This window comes from Malurus melanocephalus, unplaced genomic scaffold (genome assembly GCF_030028575.1).
Source record: "Malurus melanocephalus ecotype Western Australia unplaced genomic scaffold, MMel_1.1 scaffold_204, whole genome shotgun sequence".
Classification (NCBI taxonomy): Eukaryota; Metazoa; Chordata; class Aves; order Passeriformes; family Maluridae; genus Malurus; species Malurus melanocephalus.
In genome coordinates, this window is record NW_026623436.1 from 249,193 (window position 1) to 268,385 (window position 19,193).

The window sequence follows — 19,193 nt, forward strand, 5'->3', positions numbered from 1 at the left end:
TGGATCTGTTCTTCTCTGGATTATGCATCCGATTTTCCATCCCTCACAATTTAAACCAGTTTTTATTGTTTTAGCAAAGAGGATTTAACAACAAGGTTTAATCAAAATGTCACTGGTGCCTGTGCTGAACTGAGGTTTTCTGCTATGAATGTACATTTTTCAGGGATATATATATATATATATATATAATATAGCTGTTGACTCAACTGTGAACAGTGATTTGGGATTTGCATTGTTTCTGCTGCTGGTGTATGTCATTAAGGCTACTGTGGTGATGCACTGGCAAAATGTATGGAGCTGGAATGAGACTCTTCATTCCCATAAAGAGCCTGAAGTTTTAGTGCCTGTACCAAGCATAGTAAATCCTAGGAACCCCGAAGTTTCCTTTGTAGGCACACTAGATAAACTAGCATCTTTCAAGGTTAAAAATCCTGAGTTCTCTGCTGGACTGACATGTATAAGGAATAATGTATAAGGAATGCTCTGATGCAAAAGTTTTGAGCAATAAATGCTTCTCCTTAAAGGGCTGGATGAGGATATATGGAGATTTAGTATCTTGCTAATTATATCACTCATGTTCTAAGAGGGATGGGTTCCCTTTGGCACTAAGGAATGCTGTGCGCTTCCTCTGATGTTATGAATGTCTCTAAACTTGCAATGGATCCCCAAGGTTTGCCATGCCTGAGGTGCTACAGCCTCTGTTTGTAAGAGACAAGTACCAGATCTGTACTAAGAGCAGTAGATCTGTCCCATGATTGCATGGGCACAGAGAGAAAGCTGGAAAAAGTCACTTATCCCAGTTGTAGATTGCCTCTTAACAGAATCCTGGGGTGAGAGGGAAGGCTCTCACCTGATCCTGAAGCTCAACTGAGGAGCAAACCAAGGAGGGCAGGAGAGGGTGATGAATGCCAGCAATAAGCAGGGTAAAATATTTTGAACCTGGGAGCCAAGGGAAAGGAGGAGACATTCTTTTTAGGTTCTCTATTTTAGAAATTAAAAGCAAACCCCATTTTCCTGATGTGGCTACAGTCTCCCTGGGGGTTGAGAGCTAATGTATGCAAAGACATTGCATTTCCATGCACAACTCAGTGCTAAAGCCCAGAAGAAAATTTGTATATTTTTGCAAACAACTGCAAATAAGCAGTTTCTTTAAAATAAACCCTTTACTCTTTCGAGTTAACCTATTTCTAAAAAAACCACMTGCTTTTATTCTGTAGCTGTGGAATTGGGAAATAGCTTTACCTGTTAACTTCTTTTCACCAAAATACTGGAGTGTACTCTGTGTCAGCTGTAAGTAGCTTTGACAGTTTGATAAATAAATTTTGTGTTTGTTGCTGCTGACCCTAGGAAAGGACAGCCTTGAGGATGAGAAGCAGTGTTACATAAATGTCTAGAGCACATAGCAACACTGAGCAGGGAGACGCTGCTGCATAGCTTTTGGTGCACCAGTCACTCATTAAAATTCTGTCATTGCAAGGTCACGTTGCTCATCTCATACCCTGCAACCCTAGGGAAGAAATTTGGATGAAAGGTGGGGGAGGAAAAGCGAAAACTTCTTCCTTGTGCTGTAACCAGGAATATATTCATCCACAGCAGGGAGGGCACATATTTTGATTTCAAAAGAGCATGCCATTTCCTTTTCAGGGTTGTCTGCCTGCTGGTGCTGTGTCATGGTATTCKCATGTTAGAAGTGTAACACAGCGATAACGGGTTGTTTCTAAATGGAATAAATAATGCCTCTGAGCTTTTGCTTCTCCCCTTAATAGTCTGGGAGAAATGCAAAATACCAGAGAGCACGCAGAGTGGACTATGTTCCAAGCTGCACCTGGCACAGCCTGGTTTGGAATGCTGCAAAGCAGCTCTGCAAGCTGCTGGAAAGGATYGAGGCCAAGGTTGTGGGTTTGATCTTCATTCACTAAAATGATGATCCTTGTGSGTCCTTTCCAGCTCACAGACCATTGTGTGATTGGAGAATAGTTTTAAGGAGAACTCATCAGTGATCYRTGATCTGCAGKCAGAAGCAGGCCAGGTCACCACACTGGCTGTCACATCTCTGAACTGTAATGAGTCAGAGCCATCCTAGGAATGCTGTGGCAACAGGGAAGGTCAGGGGCTCTTGAGCTGAGTCTGCAGGCTGAGATGAAAGGCAGYTCAGACAGAGCTGGATGGCCCTCCTGTGTGCACTTTCAAGCTTGGAGCTGTCATAGCTCAGGGTGAATTGTGCAGGCAATGAGCTGGTCTGACCTGGCTAGCTGAAGGTATGGACATGGCCTGTKTGTGTCTCTGGCTCTGTTGTTGGGGACAGGGAAGCAGGTTTTGTTATTGTCCCTCGTTAGGTGTTAGGTGCCTGAAAGCATGTGCTGTCTAGAACAGATGAGGATGGTGAGTGCCAGCTCCACCCACAACTGAATATATCCTGCCCGTGTTTGCAGMAGTGTTCATGAGGAATAAATGGCAAAATCACAGCACAGGAGACACAAGTGCTGTGTTTGTCTTTTATCAGAACAACATAATTGACTGTTAAAAAATATTTGCTATGAATGTGAAGATTCACCCATGACATTRTTGGTTTTGACTGTTTAAGCTCTAGTGTCTGTTTCATACAAACTTTTTGACAAAAACATAATGTCCCAAAGCTTAAAAACATGGCTGAGATGGAACTTGGCAAGGGATCTCCACCTGATAGTGAAATATTGTCTGTTGGAGCTGGATGCATCTGTGCTTCATTCATCTTGCTCTCTGCTYCATCACCACGGAAGATTAGAGAGAGCTGAGCTTTCAGATCCATCCCTTCCTCTCCTGTAATTTCAGCCTTCATCCAGAGGTGTGTTTTAACCCTTGGATCACTGGATACATTGTCACCCTTGTGTCACATAGTCTTTCTTYTGTGCTCTTCCTCTCTCCATGGCACATATTGTATCAAGGGGCTTCTTCCCCCCTCTGTTTCCCGTATCTCAGGAAAAATGACACTTTGGGAAATGCAGAGGGCCTCAATTTTAATTGTGGCATACATCAGCCTTTATAATGTTCTAACAGGGCTCYTGTAGTCTCTTTGATTAGCTTCAGGAAAATGAGGGGTGCCGCATTCCAGTGCTGGTGATGCTTTTGACAGCGAGAGGAGGGGCAGTGCTGCAAGGGCAGCTGTGTAGAAAATGAGAAAACTTATAATAGCAAAGATAATGGCATTTTCTGAATGAGAATTAGGGATTTGGTTTTGTGAAAGTCAGATCACTTGTGGCTACCACTAAATTAAGTCRTGCTTCTGCTTTCACATGCAGGCATTTCAGGACAGTGGGCAGTGATRGAAAGGGTTTCTTTTTTCAATTACGTTTGCTATTTTCATACAGCCCCTATTTTATCAACTGCATATAAATTCTTGCACTGATTAAATATTTCCTTGCCTGGTTTCTTTGCTTCTGGGAGCTTGAGAGCTCATTGTTTATAAAGGGAAAGAAGAAGTATTGTGCTGTTAAGCAGACAAGTCCCAACACATATGTTCAGCTCTGCATCTTTGAGAAGGAGGTCYTGATGCTGCTGTGAGTGCAGAAGGGCAGAGCTTTCACTGAGATTCAGACCAGGACCCTCTTCCGGGCTTCATACACTGATGAAGCTCTGGGCTTATTAATTAGCTCTTTCTGAGCTCTCTCTGAACATGCCAGGTTGTGAAACCCATAATCCCACTGAGTTTTTATCTCCCCATTTTCCTTCTGATCATTTGCAGGAGAAAATTTGATGAARCACATTTAGATAAGAAATGGTTCTCTTGGTCTGTGGTAGTTGAGAAGAACAGTCATAATCGGGGTATCTTCCCTCAAACTGGTATCCAAAAAAGTGTTTTGAATAGCCCAGCAATATTAGTTCCATAATGTGTGCATGGGCAGTTTCTTTCAAGTTCTCTGATTTTACATGACTTATGTAAATCTAATTTCATTTCACAGCCAACCAAACAAAAAAACACCMAACATCTTTTTTACTTYGGAAATGCTTGTARCTCCAAAACAYRTCYGTTTTAAAGGAATTCTTCCAAGATRCTTAGAAGAAGAGTGRAAACTAGYTGGAAAAAACWTTTTCTGATGTCAAAGCATTCTTTGTCTTTCGAACCTTCATTAGTGAAAAAGTACAGTTCAAACYAAGCAAYAATACCACCGAGCTTCAGCAATACAATATCTTCCTTTTAAAGCAAGGCAKCTCTCTAAGATCATGTCCACACTGTCTCCTGAACCTTCAGGGCAATGCCTGCAGCAGGTCTAGACTTGGGTTACTGTCAGGAAGAAACATGATCCATTTGTGTCTTGTTTTGGGTAGTTATTTGGGACTCAAAAGCCATGGGAGAGTTTGATGTGGTAAACAGACAGGAATTGGAGCCACTGGCACAAGTGTGAACATCCTGAAAAGAYCTTAGCCTGTCATCCCACCAGCCAAATTAATTAAAATCCAGTCTCAGAAAGGAAGATGTGGGCCATGAAGGAAATTCTTGTCAATCCTAATATTTGGAATAAGCAATAAACAAAGGTCAAATTTCCGATTTTCTTTTAAGAAAAGATCCTTGGAAGTAGTTATTTAGAGTTAACATGTATAATGTGATGAAATATTAATGTCTTTTCTGTAGCTGCAGGCCTTAACTTTTTCACTTCTGACCACATTATTCCCTCACTCTTCTCTGTCCCAAAAGAAAGAGACCAGAAAATTTGTTCTGAATTTCCAATTCTGTAATTATATATATTTTCCACTAGAGGTGAAATAAAAATAATTTATTGTAAAGGAATGCGACATTTACTTTTTATATCTCTGCACAATGTGCAAGATAACTATTTTGGAAAGTATTTGCATAAATGTCCACAATTTTGAGTACTCAGTGTTCTTTTCAGAKGTGCCTGTTTATATTAATGCAATTTCAATCTGTTCTTATGTTTTTATAGATGTTGTGGGACAATTATTTGAAGAGAAATATCTGCTTCATTTCCAGGTGAAACAGAAAGCAAAATTTGGTCCTGAACTTCCATTTTTAAGTTTTTCTTTCAAGCTCAACTTTAAGAAAAAGAATRGTGCTTACTGGGTTCATGTCTGTAACCAGTCATACTCCTGTCATATGAAACAACCCATTTTGTGGCTTCAGCTTGCTGCCCCCAGCACAACAGAGGAACTGTGTTTCACTGACTGGAAGGTCTTAAATAGGCCACTGTTGTACCTGCATGCCTTGTAAACCTTCAAAGAGTTAGCAATAAGCTTTGACTTTGTTAGTTCCACTAAAATGAAAGAAAAATTTAACCAGTTATCTCCATAATAAGGCAGAGCTAGGGAAATGATCATCAAAAAAAGCTCTGGTTTTTTTTTTCCTCTTTTCTGAGTTCTTTGGGATTTGTTGTTTCCTCTCTTAATGGTGAGTCATGTKCAGAACTGTTTTCCCACAGTGTCCCTTTCTTAGTTACACAATGTTGTGAGGGTAGATGCAATCCACTGGCTAAAAAGGGCTCAGATGATAGGGAGGAACTCCTGAGCTTTACCCCAAGTTCTTACAGAGTTCCCCTACAAACCAGTCACTTTGCATAGAATTTTCAGAGTAGGATGAAGAATTCAAGTTCACTGAGGTTTTTATACCCAGGTGCATTAAGTTTGTTTCTAAATCCTATTTTCTTTTTGCCTGCCAGTAAAATGTGGACAGCCACATCTGAAAGGATTTTGGATTTACCTGGCAAATAGTCCTTCATTTCAAATTTGTTTAGTTAAAATACAAAATCCTGGTTGCAGTATGGAAAGAAGGCTTCTTTCCCAAAATTTTCATCTGAATAAGCCATTTTATCTTAATGGCAGTCCTGATAAATAAAGTATTTGGCTGCTGAGTTCTTTTGCTGTTCAGATGTTACTTTTACATTCTGTTATATTAGCAGATCATCTTAATGTGATTTTATGTCTCTTATTGTATTTGACAAAGCACCATACGTTTATACATCATGTAATTATGCCACTGTACTCTAAAGATATTTACTTTACAGGAAGCTTCATGACTTTGGAATAAACAACCATTCCAAGACTGAGCAAAACATGGTTGAGTTGCTGTTTGTGACCTGATTTCAATTAATGACATACTGCCTTAATTGTGGGAGCATTGTGTGTGTGCATGTRTGCGTGTTYRTTACTGCTGGGAGGGGAGGCTGGGAATTCGCTCCTCAAGCAGAGGCTCTGAAACTCTTTGTGATGAACTAACACATCTAAACTTGCTGAAACATCCACATAGGACTCCCAGATCCACTGCAGGGACCCAGGAGCCTTTGGCATGACAGCAGGAACTTGGGTAGGATACCTAAGTACCCAAATTGTACCAGGTACCCTTGTTTAGCCACCCAGAGTAATTTTCTGCCTTAGAATACTGAATAGAATATTTGGGCATGTGCTTGCTCCAAATGTATCTGTGGCTGTGAGGCCATCTCAGAAGCAGAATACATTATCTCATCCTTGTCATCACACACACTGGAATTTAGAAGAATATTGCTCCTCTACACTTGGTTTAGAGCACAGTGGAAGGAGAAAGCAGCATCTGTCTGACCCTAACCCAYCAAAATCAGTGATGTGCAAAGTTCCCCATACCAGAAGTGTGTAGAAATCCTTCCCACCTCTGATGAGCACTTGAATGCCTGACATTGAAATGTCCTCTGGGCATTTGCTTTACTCTGCTTGCTCTGGTGAAGTATTTCAGTGTGCTCAAACCATGCTGCTTTTGATAGATATTAATCTGAGAGTTGATGTTTTATTATGACCTTCAAGACACTGCTGATTCTACAGCAAATCTGCAGCAACTGATTTAAAACTCATATTCCACTTTCCAGTAATGTGTTTGGGGGYCTGTTGGGTGCACTGCTGACCAAAGCACCCACTTCTTACAAGATGTTGAATTTGGCAGGGTTGTGGGTTTTATAGGAAAACTGCACATCAAACGTAGTATGCAGACTTCTCTGAGACTTTCAGAATTGTTAAAAGCTCTGGGTAGTTTATTTTTGAGAAGTAAGGATATGTAGTTAGACTGCATATATTGATCCCTGGGTTGTATTTTTAACTTTCTCATTCCAATATGGTGTTGATACAATGATGGGAAAATGTACCATCCCTCCAGAATGAGGCGTTTAACTGCAGCAAGATTTAAGAAAAAAACAAACAAACAAACAAACAAACAAACAAACAAACAAACAAACACGACAAAATCCTGTCTATTCCTTTTCATTTATTTTTACTTGTTAAATTAAAAACTCATAGGGAAAGCTGACAGCTTCATTTTAGGGAAGTTCCTGATCTGTGCAGCTGCAAAAGGTGTTTATTTACACTAAGCACAATGGTCAGTGGCARGCTGGGCAGAGTTATCAGAGGAAAAAAAATTATATTTTCAAAAATTATGATTTTTTTTTCATTAGGAGGAATGTCCTTTCTCGCWCACCTTCCCCTGGCCAAGTAATGAGCTTTGGCAAAATGTGTTTTGGCTCTTGTGCTTTGATCTTCTTTCTGGTATTTGGACAGTTTTTATGGGAAACTATATATTTCAGAAATGCATTTGATCAAGAGAGAGATCTAATTGTTTATGCAAGGACATAATGGAAAGGGGAACACAAAAATTTTTTTTGGACAAAACCTGGCTGAAAATGCAGATGCAAATAATAAACTCTCCTTACAGTGGGCAACAAAGTAYTGCAGTTTGGGAAGAGAAAAACTCTGCTTCCTTTTCCCCACTTCAGCATCCTGTATGGGCATCCTGGATCATGACAAATTCCTGATAAAAGGTGAGCAGAAGGATAGGCAATAGCAGGCAAAGTCTGTTCACAGTAATCTGTGAGCTTTTCTAGAGAGAAAATGAGCAGCTGTGGGCTCAGCAGCAGCTGTCTGCCTGACCTGGGCACCAGCCTCRCATGAATCTCAGTTATTTAATGGACAAAATCTCCCAAGATCAATAAACACCCTTCTCACATCATCAGTGGGGAGATGTAAAAACCTTCAAAGACCTGCAGAGAGCTCTGATTCACCTGGCTTGGTTTTTTGCATTTCAGCATACAAAATGGCTTCAAAAGCTCTTTTTTTCCTCTGCTGGCATTACAGGGAACATATTTGTTTATTTGGAGAACTCAGCATATTATGGRCTGTGAGTACTGGTTAGATAGGAACTGGCACCCTGAATTATCTCAGTGGAAGAACCATTGGAAAAAACTATTTGAATATTTGAAAAAATTCAAACCATCTGAAGAGCACACAGAGGTGATTCTTTACCTGTTCCTGATGGTGAATTCTGAAATAAAAGGGATAAGTGGGACCCCCTTGCTGGTTCCACCAGCCTCTGAAATTCGGGAGCAGCTGCACAATCCAGTCACAGCCTTGTGCATAGTGAGGAACCTGATGCTTTGCCTTAAAAATGCCCTAAAGCACATTGCCAGCACGTGGATGTTACAGGAGGGCTGGAGAGTGGCACATGGGAATAATTGGTAATCAATRCAACAACTTGGATTGTTTCTCCTGAAAAACCCATCATCATTTTTTTGCAAGCAAGATGATTTCAAATAATCTGCATTTCTCATCTGTTTTCCTTTTCTGACTCCTCCCAAATTTAATTCCTATGCATTTAATGGCTCCATGATTTATCATTTCTCTTTCTGGTTTCTTGTTAGGATATGCATAAGCATTAGACTGAGCTATATAACAGTGTGCTTTCTAATTTGAAATGGTGCATTGTGGATTGATGACTGATGGTCTGAGTAACCAGCAGCTTGTCTTCCTCCCCAAAACTGTTCTGTTTTTCATTAAAATTAATTTTGTTCGGCCAAAGTTTCTGATCTCTCTACAAATTAATTTTGCAAACAAGCTTTCCTGTAACTTTTTACAGTAGTATGTCTTCTTGTAGGAGAATGTCACCTTAATTAGGATGACTGCAGAGATTGCCCAATCTGTCATCTGTGCCCAGACTGCTAAACACAATTTCTGAGGTGACAGGCTCCCTGCAGACATCCCTGTTTGGTGCTCTCGAGTGCYGTGGCTCCTAGGAGGAGACAAAAGGCCACTGCTTTTAAGATGTGGTGTCTAGACTTTTGAATTTAAGCATATTTGTTTCACTCAAACTGAAAAGTCTTTCTGATTAGAAGTCAGCTGATTTTCTGAAGTAGCTGTAAGGAAGACAGAAAAGCCTGGTTTTCATTTCTGCTCTCAAATGAGAGTTTAGAGCCTGATTCTCTGTGTTTATTAATGGAAGGTTGATGCTTTGAAAGTCAGCACTCTAGATTAAATAATTGAGATCACAGATTATAGAATTAAAATACTAAAATTAATTTTAAAGTAGCATCCCAAGTCTGTGATTGTGTAAAAGAGGACATGGAGCCTAAATTCTCTAATGGTTTGTATCTTCAGTCACTGGGATTAACTAGCAAGATGAATTTTAAAACAAATTGCTGCTATTCTGATTTCAGAAATCTTACATTCACTTGCTTATGTTAAAAATTACTGTAAAGTCATCCAGATGAAAAGGGGAGCTGGAAAAAGAGTCCTTAGAGTGCCTGTCTACAAACATACACACACATGTTGTACAATTTTTACTACTATGGTAAATATACAATTATTTTAATGTTTGTATTTTTGCCATATGCATTTTGCTACCAGCTAATAACTGTAGTAGCTCTGTTACTCTAGGATGTGTGGTGCTTTAATTTTAAAAAARTCACATTTTCTCATAATTGCTCCATTAAATATTTCTATATACAAATACTGTCATTTTGATAATTTGGTATTTTTCAAGCTATTTAACCATGTATATATTTCATACAGATCATTGACAAGTAATCAGTTCACAGTAAATTTGGCAGAGCACCACCCAGCCAATCCCCCATAAATTTATGAGAAAATAGTCCAGGCCTTCAAGTTCTTGATACATTTTTCCTAGTATGTTCAGCTCTGTGTAACAAAAAAGCCAGGACATTTTTTTAATGTTATTGCCTTTGCATGAAGGGGTCATATGCAAAGAAATTAACCTTTTAGCACATCTTCCAGAAATGAATTTTCTTCTGTGRTGTGTATAGAGTATTTATTTGCAATAGGTTGCAAAGGAATGAAGGTGAGTAAAGACTTTAATGTTGTAGAAAATTTCCTATCATTAGTCCCTGATGGGGAAAAAAAAAACCTAGAATCTGATTGCAAGGAAGATTGTATTGGTATGCAAGGCAAGGAAAGCTTTGCTCATGGCTCTGCCCTAAGAACTGAGAGGCYCTGCAGACTACTCCATTTACATTTATGGCATTGTTGTCAAAAGTGCTTGGAAAGATGTTCACCAGTTTGAAAATGAAACACATTGAAATGGTTGTGCTTCACATTTTCCAAGAAACCAGAAGAAAATTCAAACCAGAAGCATTTTAAGGCTGTTTTGATTACAGGAAAATGTGTGAAAAATTGTCGACAATATGTAATTGACCTGAAAATACCTTAATTGCTTATTATTGCCTGAGGAAGTTTCTTTTACTAGAAAACAGTGGAGAAAAGCAGGGAGGTGCTTTTTACACATCCAAGTTTCTTTAAAACCTTTATGACACACTCCTGTATATACATTACCATGCCTGTCATCACYACCACTACACCAGCCTCAAAACTGTGGGACAATCCCACCACTGAGCCCCCAGGAATCCCTTTTCTGGTCAGATAAGATACTGCATTATGGGATGATAGGAAAAGGAATCAAATTTCATGAAGGCACGTGATCCAAAGTGCCGAGCCATGGTGACAGTCCAGAATTAAAGTTTATTGCCAAATTCTAGCTTCAAAGAGGATTTTTTTTTTCTATATGTGGGGAAAGTACTTTTTTTTTTTTTCACCATATTTTATTAATGTGTCAGATTTCTAGAACTTTTGTGTGAATTTTGTATAACTGATGCCCTTGGGAGAAGGAGGTAATGGACAGACTTCCGGGGAAATGTCCTTTTATAAAATGGGACACCAGAAAACCTAAYGGGGGGAAGATGGATGTGCAGAAATAAGTTGATTTTCCATAGTTATAAGAGCTCTTTCGTATCTAATTCAGAGCTTATTACAAAAATTACAGCTAGAAGCCACTTTTAATGACAAGGTCTCATTGCTGCCAATTTTCAGCTCACTGTGGAGACTGATTCAAAATGACTTGCATCCATACACATGCATGTACACAGATGGTGAGTTACAGATTTAACTCAATGGACAGGGCAGGTGCTAAAAATACAAATTTGAATAAAATGTGGGAGGGATAACAGAATGAAAAAGACTGACAGCTTCATTGTCTTTCCTTGACTAAACATGACTCTTAGCAGTCTGAGGAAGTAAGAGACCAGGCTAGAAAATGAAAAATTTGACAGAGGTAACAGTCTCTTGCCAGAGACATGCAAAGCTGAGTACCTTACAATGAAGCTGTAAGTAAAGACATGCAAAGCTGAGTACCTTACAATGAAGCTGTAAATCAGATATTCTCTAGATTTCTTGGKKTTTTTTTCTTCATTTTGTGAAACAGAATGGTGCTGATGCTGCAAATACTGCCCTGGGTGTTTAAACTGGTRGGCTCCTCATCTAACAAATATTTTTGTGCAAGCCTAGCCTCAGTGCCCAGTGGGTGAAGGTTTATGTGGTTGCATGGTGTACACACACAGGATCTAGATTTTCAAGCACCAAGTCCTGTAATGCCCCAGTTTTGGCATTGATCCAGTCAAGATAAACTCTGCAACCCTATGCCAGCTGCCTAATGGCAACTGGAATTTTCTTGTTTCAAGATGCCTTGGCCAGAGAGAGGAAAAGGTAAAGACAGGGTTTTGTCTCAGCTCTGACCATTCTGATTTGATGAGATCACACGGCAAGCACAGCCTCGTGGTATTACCTTATTCCCAATTTTAAAACAAATGCAGCTCCAGCTTCCACCTCAGGGAAGCGTTTATGAAGAAAAGAGGTCCTTCACTCCTTAACTTATATATGTCTGAGCACAGGAGGAAACACAATCCTGAACATGACTCTGAGAAGGAAAAGAATGTTCCATTGCATTTGTGGCTTGCAGACAAGGAAGCACAATGGCTCCTGACAGTGCTGGTGGCCAAGAAAACATTTAGTGCCATGATGCTAAAAGAGGCCTCTCACTCCTTCTGACCCATCCAAAACCTAGTTGGCTGGTCCARGCTGCCATGCAGGGTCTCCAAAAAGCCAATGGGAAGGCACATCCGCAGGACAATTTGTCCTGTCCCAAAATAGTTGCTTTAGGGTTGGTGCCATCAGTCTCCACCCAGCAGCAGTGTTTGCTTCCCACAACAGAGGAGCTTAAACAGCTTTACTCAGAAAAGACAATCAGCTGGGGTTCCACGTGCTCAGGGCCAGATACACCTCTGAGGAGGTTTGGCTCCCAGCTGACATCAGGCCAGAAACCCCACAACCATGGAGAGAACAGCACTTATTGCTTGTGTGAATGCTGTCCTGGTTACTGAGATTATTGCACACTGTATTCCTGACCATGAAACAGATCTGTGTTCCTTGTTCCTTCTCAAAGCAGACGTGGTCTCCTGGTCATGTGGCGAGTGGGAAAATTGCTTGAGGGTATTTCTACAAGTATGAAAGGGATAAAAATTTTCTTTCATCAGTTAGAGTTGGTTTGAGTTCTCTGTGATGATACTTCCAGGGGAAGAAAATGGATTGTTAGAGTCTCCACTGAAGAGAAGGAAAAAAGTCTGCCTGGAAATATTTTCATAATCTGAACAGACCATAAACAGACTTCCACTAATAGGTCATGAGTTTGGTCACAAGTATAAATTATGCATTCCATGGTTTGGAGGAAGAAGGGATGATTAAGAGCTGCCAAAAGGCAGGATTTAGAAGGCCTGATGAGCTAAAGGAGGGAGGCCCAGGGAGCACTGGAGATCTTTGGAGATGTGAACAGCTGAAGAGTTGAATCAGAAATGACTTGTTGGCCAAGTCCTTTGCAAGCAGGTGACATCTGGTAAAAATTACCTTCATCAGTGGGAAAATGAAATGCTGTCACCATGGAATACTGAAAAGTCTGAAATAAGCTTGTTTAACACAGTTAGGATTTTTCTGTCAGAACAACTTTTCAAATGATGACATTGCTTTTCTGACACTGAAATGTTCTGCATAATGGCATTTTTTTCAATAAACATCTAATGAAACACAGGAGTGGCCTTTATGTCAGAGCAACCACCCAACCAGGGGTCACAGCTCTGCCAGTCTGTCCGAGACTGCCACAGCCATTTGGACTGTCTCAAAGCTTTACTTTTGAGACTTTTAAAGTGCACAATTCCAACATATTCCCGTCATGTTCTAACTCTAGAACTGGGACCCCAGAAGTGTACCAGCTCCAGACTCCMACAGAAGACTCTTCCTGAGAAGCCCCTGGGAGCTTATGGGATTTTCACTTTCTCTCCAAGAATCTTAGATATAACAGCCCCCATTCCCCATTCCTCTGTCCTGCTGGCATGAAGAAGGTAGAGAAATCTGGATTTGAGCCTGGGAAGAAGGGAGGGGTTGGAGAAGGTATAGTTTTTAAAAATTATTTCTCATTATCCTATTCTGACTTTTGATTGGCAGGAAATCAAAAATAAACTGATTTCCCCAAATCAAGTGTGTTTTGCTCACAACAGTATTTGGTGAATGATCTTTTCATGTCCTTACCTTGACCCCTGATTCCTTATATTATCTATATATTATTATTCTTTATAATATCCTTATATTATTCCTTATATTATTCCTTATATTATTCCTTATATTATTCCTTATATTATCTTATGTTATCTGTCCTGTGCACAGCTGAGGAGGGCAGTGATAAAATGGCTTTGGTGGGCACCTGCTGTCTAACCACACCTTGTTTTGGTGTGTATGCGTTGCCTCATGGAATCTGAGCAGCCAAGAGTCAGCCACAATGTGAGCACTCAAGTTAAATGGAATAGATGTTGGTGTGATGAGACCAGGTTTCCTCTCCAAAAATCACCCAGCTCCCCCAGACAAATGCAAGGCAGTATAGCAGATGGCAACTGAAGAGCATTTGAAGCTGATGGCATTCAGTCAAGGGCAACATTATGGGGTATTATAGGAGCTTCTGGGAAAGCCCTTCCATCCCAGAAGAATGGGACATTCTRGAAGTGTCTAAGGGACATTGACTCTGCTCAGAGTTGCTGTATATTTTACTCACTGAGCTGAAGGGCTCTTTCTGCTCTCACATTCAAACATGGAGTGGATGTAGCACCGATTGTGCAGACTGGCACCTCTCACTATATCCATGTGCCAAACACATGGATTGGGCTGTGGAATTGGACCCTACACTTGTGAAAGAACAAATAAAAGAGAGTTATACGTTGAATCCACCAACACACAATCTGGTCAGGTTTCATAGGAGCATTATTTAATCAAGCATAGGAAATACACAGTGTTCTTTGGGCGGTGTGGTAGCTTATGTTGGATCTTGGATCTGGGAGATTTTGGTAGGAGTGGATCTGATAAGATGCTACAACACTGGAGGTTACAAAGACTTGAGGAGCCTGCCCACCCTGCTTCTGCAGCACRCCTCAGCAAGATATTTGTAAACATCAATCAAACACTGCGTGCTTGATTAGCACTTTAGTAACATGGCTGAGTTACTGGAGGCCTCTAGAAGTTGGACTGGTAAGTCAAATTGTTGTAATCTTCACTTTCTACCAGCAAGGGCTGTATCTCTGAATAAGGTGCTCCTTTTTTCTTCCGGCAGGCCCTGATGAGCCCTGTGAGCACGGCAGTCACRACGCCTCCAAACACAGCTGCTCCCACCAGCCAGGGCCAGATCTGACGGGCTTGCTGAAGATAAGGTGTCAGAAAGTCTTGGAAAGACTCAAGGGCTGGAAAAAACAAACAGAAAAGGAAAGGTCCTTTTATATGGTGCAATGTACTGTCAGTTTATGAAGTTCTGTAACAGCTAATACTGGAAGGCTGGGTATAAGGAGGCAAGAGAGGTAGAAATTGTCTGAGGGTCACAAACAGTTTTAAATAAAACTCTTCAGCCATGATATTGTTTTCAAACTTCATATCCAAGGCTGACAAAGAGTCCACTGCCCACAGTGCTCCTCACAGTTTTGTCTAAACTCAAGACTGTAACTAAGAAGTTTGATGCTGGAGGACCAAAGGTCCAGCTACGCTCAGCATCCTTTGGCAACAATAACAAGGCAGAACATTTGGGAGAGTTTAAGAAAAGGTCAAACCTATTACAATGTTTTCACAAAATACTTACCCRGCCTCCAACAACTTGCAGGTCAGCGATTTCCTGAACCAATGTGGTGTTAATAGTCATTGGAGGTTTTTTTTCCTTCCATCATTTTTTCAAGCTGCTCTTGGAAGTTTTATCATGTTTAACTGCAGAAAATCCCTGCGTTAACCACATATTGGGTGGGTGAAAAAACTTCCTTTCACTAATTGTGAACCTGCATCCTGCTTGCTTTGATAGTTCCTGTGTGCGGAGAGGCAGTAGACAATCATTCTGTGGTCAATGTTTGCACAAGAAATCCACTTTCTTTGGTGAATCCAGGGCAGCTTCTTATTATTGGATGATCAACTGCCTTCTTGCTATGTGGYACAAACGCATGTTCTATGTTTTTCCCTCTATGGCTTAATGAGTTATGAAAACCCTGCCATACTGGGCTCTCACTTCGCAATAGAAGCTGGAAAGAAACCTGTTCAAAATGCACCCAATGACGTGCTGGATTGAATTTGAAAAATATCGATGGGCCAAGGAGGATTTAGAATCCACATCTCCCAATAACTAGCTCTAAAGACCATTATTAGCAGTAATTACTAGCTAGTAGGGAAAAGAAAGAGCACCTGTATGGGTATCTTCTCTGGAAACTCCTGTGGTAGTTTATTTTTGAACACACTTTATGCTTCTGGACTGGTTTAGATGTATTCAACCACATTCAGTATGGTGTACCCCCACAAAGGCTGTAAATTTTTTCCTGTTAGCTTACATTTTCTCTGGTGCCCAGAAACACARTCCATAAATCCTCTTGGATCATGGTACTTCTGAGAGTAGACTGCTTCATGCCCTGTGCTCTGAAAAGGTGCTGCTTCCCTGGGCCTGGGAATGGGATGTAGCCAGAAAGCTGCCTGATTGGTGTGGCACTCTGAAAACACTCTCTTAGTGCTCCAGCTGGGTAGGGATGAGATTGAAGGAAGAAGTCGCAGGGTAATCCAAAGGGACTTCAGGGCACTGGGGCATTTATTTAAAGGAGCTGGTGTGCAGGTGTCCATTTGCAACCAGTTCTTCCCTTCAGATAAGGTAAGGAATAGCTTAATCTCTTCTTCTCAGTGAGATTAACAAAGGATTGAGCGACATTTGAGGATTATCTGGGCTTTCTGACCAAGGCTGAATTTCATTCATTGTATTGAGCTTTCAGAATAATTAAGGAACTACTTTCCTTACTTCTGTGTTAAAAAACATGGGAAGTATTTAATAGGATTTCCCTTTTCTGGGGACCATGTACTCCCCTGCGATAAAGGAGGAGTCCAGGAGGCAAATCCAAGAGTCCAGAAATTAATTGCTTAATGGTAAGTATTTTACCATTTCTTTCCTCTTGCAGTACCATTTCAAGATTCAGAATTCCTGAAAGTCATGGTGTTTGGCACTTTGTCTGAGTTGTATACAATTGTAGCAATAATATGAGTGTAGCAATAATAATGGATAATGGCTTTCATTAAAAAACATATATTTCTGATCTTGATCTGGAATTAAATTATAGCATCATGAGCAAAAAGGTAAAAATGCTATTAATAAGATTAAAATTATAATTCTGAGAATATCTTTGGAACATCTATGAGATTATTTTTCTGTTTGGCTATATGACATGTTAGGAGAAACACTGACTTCTGTTATCTTGGTTATGGTACCAAAATGATCCTAAGCAATTATACCAGGGAGCTTCAGATTTCTTTCATTATACACAGAATAGTCAAAAAAAGAGTTTTTTCTGAATAACTTTAAGACACAATCTAAATTTTTACAAGATGTGAACAAGCTAAATGCATGATTGGACAGTTTGTCARGTATTCAGTATGAACATACCCTCATTAGTAAGCACGCTGTCAGTAAAGCAGGGATGACCTGAGACAACAAATTTTACATTTCACCTCTTACATTTAAGCAAAATTATAACATTACCTGGTTCTTGCAGATATTCATAGTCATACCCCAGCTCTCTTGAGGGTTTAAAAAATTCTCCATTTCTGTAAAGAGGGATGAAGGGGACCATGTAATTTTCTCGATTGTGCCCAATTGGTGCATTGGCTGCTGGGTAAAGTTCTAGCATGGGCCTGTGTCTTCTTAACCATCGTTCAAAAATGCTGTGGAAAAAAAAAGCACGTTAATTCATCATGGAGATTAGCAGAAACTTTCTTCTTGAATGCTGGAGACAGATTTGCATGCAATGTCTTGTGTTTATGTGTGTGCAATGCTTTCCAGATTTCCAAATTTGGGGTTATCCACTTTAGTCTTGAGTTCCTATGCAAACCTACAAAAAGTGAGTGCTTGCAGTGCTGCAGAGTTTAAATATGATTTTTAATTCCATAAATGTAAATCATTCTCTTTCTATGTTCAGCAATTCATGTGGTTGTGAGTGATAGAGAGAAATGGATTGAGGACCTCAGTCCTTCCTCCTCACTCTCAGAAACATTTGTAGCTGGTTGTGAATGGTYTTGTTTCTAGCTGCTCTGTCCTCTTCCCCTTCCTTTAATTTCTTAGAGAAGGTTTTCACACCTGCAATAAAGTGTGGTTACTCCACGGTCCTTTGGACATTGCCAAAGGAGTGCAAATATCTGAAGAAGAAGGGATAAGCTACAAAAGCCCAAAATCTTGAAAAGCAGTTCATCTGTCATAGAGAACCTTTCCCCAGCCAGAGCTTCTTCACCGCATCAGTGTCTGCAGTGTTGTTTAACACCCTCCTCTGTCCCAGCTGCTGTTGTGCAACCTCTTTTTACCCTTTTCTCAAATCTGTTATCGCAGAGGTGCTGCCAGTGTCACTSATGGGCTCAGCTTTGGCCAGTGCCRGTCTGTCTTGCAGTCAGCTGGAACAAGCTCCATCTGACATGGAGATGGTTTCTGACACCTCGGGACAGAAGTACCAAAAGTACCAAAACCTTGCCAGGTAAACCCAGCAGAAGCTGTTCCCCACACCTCCAGCCTCAGCTGCTCCATTCCATATTTCTCTTCCAAAATTTCTTCCATTAGCTGTCTGTCACCACAGGACTGTGTCTGCTCTTTAACCTGCAGGCAGAAAGCTTAAAGACTGAAGCAGGGAAGGGTTCATATTGATATTTTCAAGTCAACTACATGTGTTTGGAAAGAAAAAATTAAGACCTTCTAAAGTATTCTCAGTTCTCCTCCCTTTGAGCTTTTTCTGGCCAACTCTTCAGTTTCCTTCAATGCTCAAATCCTTTTTCTGATCCCTTTGTGTTTTTTCACCTGAATGTGCCTGGTTGGAATAGGGAAGGTAGCAAAATGTAGCAGTGTCTTCTGCATGAAGAAAGAGGACTCCATACTAAATCAGAAGATACYGGTGGGAGTTAATTACCAACATCAAGCTCAGGGAGGGATCACTGGGTTCATTCATCAGTTATAAGGGATAKAAATGGTCTAAAGAGACCTGTAAATTGAGCTTTATTTGAGACCTTAGCTCAACAGTTGCTCCTCCCCAACACTGGCCACTGACAGGATGACATGGACTTCCCACCCCCATGTTCCCAGCTGTTCAATGATTCGGGTTATCTCAGGAACCCAATCCCTAAATGCAAGTGCTCAGGGGTATCAGGATTTCTGCAGATTATCCAGGAAGTCTGCTGGTAGATTTCTACCTCTTGTTTTTGGGCAGAAATAGTGAGAAACACTCCACATGGCCCACCAAATTAAAGCCCTCTCACATTCATTAAAACAGTGGTAGGACCAAAATATTTTCCCTTTTTGGGATCAAAAACTTTAATAAATGAAAACATGACTGTGATCATGCACCTTGCCTACATTTTACAATGCAGGTATTAATTTTGATTGAAATCTTCATTTGTCCCTATCTTCTTCAGGTAATTTCATCAACCTGTCTAGAAAAACCCCCATCTGAATTATAATGCTTAGTTGAAGATTTCAGATGGATGAATTCAAACAACATGAAGACTTCAGCTGGAGTTTGAAAAAAAAAAAAAAGTTTGAAGAGAAA

At 40.4% G+C, this 19,193-nt stretch overlaps 1 protein-coding gene across 1 annotated transcript in view; it reads right to left on the bottom strand.

Annotated features, from left to right (window-relative positions):
• Positions 1-14,349: 14,349 nt before the first annotated feature.
• TYR (tyrosinase) overlaps positions 14,350-19,193 on the bottom strand; it is a 39,761-nt gene continuing 34,917 nt past the window's right edge. Inside the window, exons 4-5 of the mRNA XM_057373646.1 lie at positions 17,150-17,331; positions 14,350-14,840 (exon numbers count right to left, since the gene is read on the bottom strand). Coding sequence (XP_057229629.1) covers positions 14,617-14,840; positions 17,150-17,331 — 406 coding nt within the window. The 3' untranslated portion in view covers positions 14,350-14,616. The remainder of the gene's footprint in view (positions 14,841-17,149; positions 17,332-19,193) is intronic.